Source organism: Opisthorchis viverrini (assembly GCF_000715545.1).
Source record: "Opisthorchis viverrini unplaced genomic scaffold opera_v5_70, whole genome shotgun sequence".
In the NCBI taxonomy this organism is placed as follows: Eukaryota; Metazoa; Platyhelminthes; class Trematoda; order Opisthorchiida; family Opisthorchiidae; genus Opisthorchis; species Opisthorchis viverrini.
The window spans coordinates 1,556,770-1,562,190 of NW_008751726.1; the positions used below are offsets into that span (position 1 = coordinate 1,556,770).

The following is a 5,421-nucleotide window of genomic DNA, read 5'->3' on the forward strand; positions in this document are numbered from 1 at the left end:
CAGCTGAGCCAACGACCACGATCATATATCATCAACGACTCGTAAATATGGCGTTCATAAACTGCTGCTGTGTGACTCATTTAATAAACTACCAAGAGGAGAATATAAGAAGACTGCAAGAAACAGACAAAATGATTTAAACCGAAATGTTCAAACCTTACCCAGTAACGGTGAGCCATCTGTCTCGGTAACGCGTGTAGGTCTTTGTAAAGTCACTGCCTGTAATGCCTGATTGTTTACCGCCATTTGTTGCCAAAATTCTTGATTTCTGGCCAAAATGTCTGTGATCTGTGTATTGAAGACAGAGGTGGGGGGAGAAAATAGCAGCTAGGCGAAGGGTGGCTGGGTCTCTCGACTGAATATAGATTACTGCCAGAAATGCGGTGGTGAACTTTAAAATTTGTGGTCAAGTGGAGAACCTCAGTTTTCCAAACCATTAAACCTCACAAGACTTACCAAACCGATGACATCCAGATAAGGTTAAAAAAAATTTTGGGCTACATGCTGGTCCAACAATGGTTCGAGCTGCCCTTCATCTCCTTATACTAATTTAACATCCTTGGTAAGTTGATCAGAATAATGGAAAAGGAGTAAGCGTTACATGAATGCCTTGTTTGCTGCTTAAAATGACACAGATGCCTCGGAATCAACAGCGGCATGGTTTCAGTACTGACTTTTCAAAGCTACGCAATAGGCATTAAATATCAGAGAATGTAGTATAAATGCCAGAATAATTAGAAACCCACAACCACTCCAATACAGAGCAATCGAATATATCTGTGCGAGGACGAGTCAGTCTTACATCTGGTCAGTGTCGTCGAGCTCAAACCTTGCGAGTTTTTTACCACGAAATTAGTGACGCCGAACAAGGGTTAGTGCTTGAAGCGTTTACAGACCCGGTTGCCTGAGCTGCCAATATCGGGACTCGTCGTCTGTCACTGAGCCGCGACGTGCAGATAATGCAATTCGTATGACTACTCTTCCGGAATTATCTGCCTGTTTTTCGGCCCCCTTGTGTGACACTACTTGTACAGAAAACATAGCAGTTTATGGGCCACAAACCAGTGCGAACTTCTTGAGTTGCAAACCAACATCCACGATGACCATAACTCCTCACGATGTAATTTCAGTACAGCATAATCACACTCTACAACCTATACAATGCAGCCTCCNACCTAACACAAGCGCATGAACACAACCGAGCGAGTGGAACTTTCACGTATTTCCTGCAACTTGCATTAGAAAATGTTTCTTGGCTTGAATGCTTCAGTTCAGTTGAAGTGGATAATATACCAGGCATAGAAATGTACTGAGTGTGTGTACATGCCAAACATGAAGGCTTTGAACGAGCATGTGATACACGTCACCTCTGACAGGCTGTGGGCGTTTTCTGGTAAACTATTTCATTTGGAGACGGCAAACCTAGGTGTTGGCACTTCTGAGTCAGTACATTTTTTGTAAATTCACAGAGGGTCGATATTTTCATGCTTTAAGAACGCAAGGCAGAAAAAGTTTCTGAATAGCACGATGGCTGTTCTCAGTTTATCACGATATCAGTAAAAACTTAACGTTCCAATTGAACTCACTTGTCCTCGGAAATGTTCGGATGAGCGATGTTGCTGTTCGTCAGCCTCTTCCTTCAGCATCTCGACTTGATTACGATAGAAATCTGCATCTTGCCGGAGTTGTGACAGTGGTGATGGAGCTACGGGAAATTGCACAACAAAACTGGATATTGGAAAAATTGTACCAATGAAAACCCTCGTAAATGATGTAACCGTGGTCAACTAATCAAAGGCAACAAATTGTAGGGGGACCTATCATTGTTACTTGCTGGGCTATCGTCAACTTTCATAAGCTTTTCGTGTTACGCTTTCTTGATAAACAGAAAATAGCTTAGGAGAAAAAACCTTGAGAAAAAAACGCTTTGAAACCAAAGCTGGATGAAGATCAAGACTATATAAGGTACCGCAGTACATGGATAGAACTTAGAGAGAGTCGATTCGGAGCACTGAGAATTCAATTCACTCATGAAGAAAAAGCTTCAGAGCGAAATTATTGCTTAACCACTGATTTTCAAACTATGTGATCGGTGTGTCGGTAACAGTGCAGAATTGAGGACTACATTGAGGATTATGTTGAGGAATATGTTAGAAGCATGTATAAGATCAGAACCAATTACGGTAGCAAAATCTGCGTGTCAGTCACNTGACTTTTCTCATTTCGAAAACGATTCTGAGCATAGCTCGTGTTCACTTGTTCTCAGAAACTTTCAGAAAGGCTAAGAAACACTGGATGGGGTAAAACCAAGTCGTTTCAACCTACGATTCTCTAAACATGATTTGTACGTGTCCTAACATTTGCACATCAGTGCAAATACAAGAAATGCTACCTGATAAACGAGAACCCATTTATTTTTTTCTCATTCTTAATACGAAAGTGAGATCACGTGACCCATCGTTATCTTTCAAACACTGTTCCGGTGAACACATGAAACAAGAAAGAACTTACAGGAAATCAGTAAAACTTCCAGCCGGCTTCCACCACATCGACTAGTGACAGATGGCTCATACGAGAAGTTTCATATGAGGTAACCCGTAAAATTCACATCAAATCACAATATTGCGGAAGTGAATGACGATGTGAATTCCTCAAGTGAAGGGATGATGGTACCGCTATCCTATTAGCAACTAGTCTAATCCCAATGTTAATTCGAATTTCCTTGAATGAGATGCTTCGGTCCGAAGCAACACAACACACAAAAAACATTTTCTCAATATTTGCATCCATAAACCCGTCTTACTGAAAAACAAATTCGCCTTGTCATTGGGACTTGGTAGCTGTATGTTTTTCCTCAGGGCCTATTCAGATAAGCGTGCTTCTAAATAGCATGGCGGTGGGGAGCAGTGTTCTTCCAACTCTGCAGGCTTGCAACCTCTTCGAAAGAATTTAGGATGTACGATTAGCTTGTTTCTGTATGTCGCAATCGGTCATTTCATTGTTGTATGACATGTTTCAAATATTTTAAGTGCAAGATTAGATAACATAACAAATCTATGAGAATGTTCTACATAGTTTGGGTGTAGTGCAGTTAACCTATGATCGTCTAGACCGACATTCCTTGTGAAGATTGATTACAACCGAACAAGTCCACAATTTCATACACCCCATCCTTTCATATATTCACCGTGCTTCGAAATACCAGTCATGCTAGACAGAGATTTTATTGCCATAAGGTAGCCCTGAACAGTTGAAGTTCTAGTAATTGCAGTAATACCTATAACTACGATGCAATGAAATTGTTCTCTCCCTTGATTTTGTCGTTTCATAGACCCATTTTCTCCCTGAAAAGTTTCCCGCTTGCTTTTCGGTGCACTAATTCTTGTCATTCAGAATGAGTTTATGGTAGTTGACCTATACCAGGCATATGTAAGATCAAAGTACCTTCACCTGAGTTATCTACATGTCTATAAACCAGTTTACCTTCGCTTATTCTGATAAGTATACCATATGCTATATTTCTATACTTTCTCCGAGGCCTTTTTCAAGCTCAGATCGTTTCCCAGAGCCACGGTATCATTGGAATCGTGTGTGATTTTGTGTTCAGGTCTAATCAACTGTGCGAATGTGGTACAGACGTAAGATAGCCTGGAGGACAGTTCGTATCGATCATTTCTGTCTCCATTTTCTACTAGGACAATCGATTCTACGCAAGTTGACACAGTTGACCTTAAGCACACCCATACACATCAGTGCGCGTGCGTGTTAAGTATGCCACTTGTGGTTTCTCGATGTTCGAATAGGCCGAATTGATCCGAGCACCAGTGATGTGATCCCACGTTGAGTTAGTTGTTCCGTTGTCTAAACTGTAAGGCCTAAACAAGCACACAACACCTAACACAAGCGCATGAACACAACCGAGCGAGTGGAATTTTCACGTATTTCCTGCAACTTGCATTAGAAAATGTTTCTTGGCTTGAATGCTTCAGTTCAGTTGAAGTGGATAATATACCAGGCATAGAAATGTACTGAGTGTGTGTACATGCCAAACATGAAGGCTTTGAACGAGCATGTGATACACGTCACCTCTGACAGGCTGTGGGCGTTTTCTGGTAAACTATTTCATTTGGAGACGGCAAACCTAGGTGTTGGCACTTCTGAGTCAGTACATTTTTTGTAAATTCACAGAGGGTCGATATTTTCATGCTTTAACAACGCAAGGTAGAAAAAGTTTCTGAACAGCACGATGGCTGTTCTCAATTTATCACCATATCAGTAAAAACTTAACGTTCCAATTGAACTCACTTGTCCTCGGAAATGTTCGGATGAACGATGTTGCTGTTCGTCAGCCTCTTCCTTCAACATCTCGACTTGATTACGATAGAAATCTGCATCTTGCCGGAGTTGTGACAGTGGTGATGGAGCTACGGGAAATTGCACAACAAAACTGGATATTGGAAAAATTGTACCAATGAAAACCCTCGTAAATGATGTAACCGTGGTCAACTAATCAAAGGCAACAACTTTTAGGGGGACCTATAATTGTTACTTGCTGGCCAATCGTCACCTTGCATAAGCTTTTCGTGTTACGCTTTCTTGATAAACAGAAAATAGCTTAGGAGAAAAAACCCTGAGAAAAAAACGCTTTGAAACCAAAGCTGGATGAAGATCAAGACTATATAAGGTACCGCAGTACATGGATAGAACTTAGAGAGAGTCGATTCGGAGCACTGAGAATTCAATTCACTCATGAAGAAAAAGCTTCAGAGCGAAATTATTGCTTAACCACTGATTTTCAAACTATGTGATCGGTGTGTCGGTAACAGCGCAGAATTGAGGACTACATTGAGGATTATGTTGAGGAATATGTTAGAAGCATGTATAAGATCAGAACCAATTACGGTAGCAAAATCTGCGTGTCAATCAGGGCAATAAAAGAAATTTTTCCAGTCCCTCCAGCTGAAGTGGCCCAGTGCTCGTCTCTCATCTGAGGATGACACACTAGACTATATGTTTTGCATGACCAAAACGATTGGGTGTGTTCCCTAAAAAGCAGTGAACTCTGGGAATTTCGTACTGTGGTCTGGATAAATCAGCTTGTTAAAAGCTTCTGGATTTTCGTGTGCAGTGATTCTTCCGACTGAAAGACCGTTTTGCCAGGGAACTAATCCTGCTGTTCTGACGTCAAAAATATCCAGATCCCCTTAAGAACAAACTCATTGTATCAGAAGTTCAGTTCTTTCGAGTCCTCTAGCCTACCGTTTGAAAAATTACATCATTCTAGGACAAACCCTCCAAAAATTTGAGTTCTTTTCCTAAGTCCTGAACATTGACTATTTTAGTAGTCACCGACAAAACAGATACTGATCATCAGAAAGCATGGAATAATGTATCAATGTATCTGTCAGTGGATCAGCTTCA

The 5,421-nt window shown here is 41.0% G+C and overlaps 1 protein-coding gene across 1 annotated transcript in view; it reads right to left on the bottom strand.

The window, feature by feature from the left end:
* T265_04341 (hypothetical protein) overlaps window positions 1–5,421 on the bottom strand; it is a gene marked incomplete at both ends in the record, with an annotated part of 64,831 nt that overhangs the window by 25,655 nt on the left and 33,755 nt on the right. Inside the window, 2 exons of the mRNA XM_009169050.1 lie at window positions 1,587–1,646; window positions 4,306–4,365. Coding sequence (XP_009167314.1) covers window positions 1,587–1,646; window positions 4,306–4,365 — 120 coding nt within the window. The remainder of the gene's footprint in view (window positions 1–1,586; window positions 1,647–4,305; window positions 4,366–5,421) is intronic.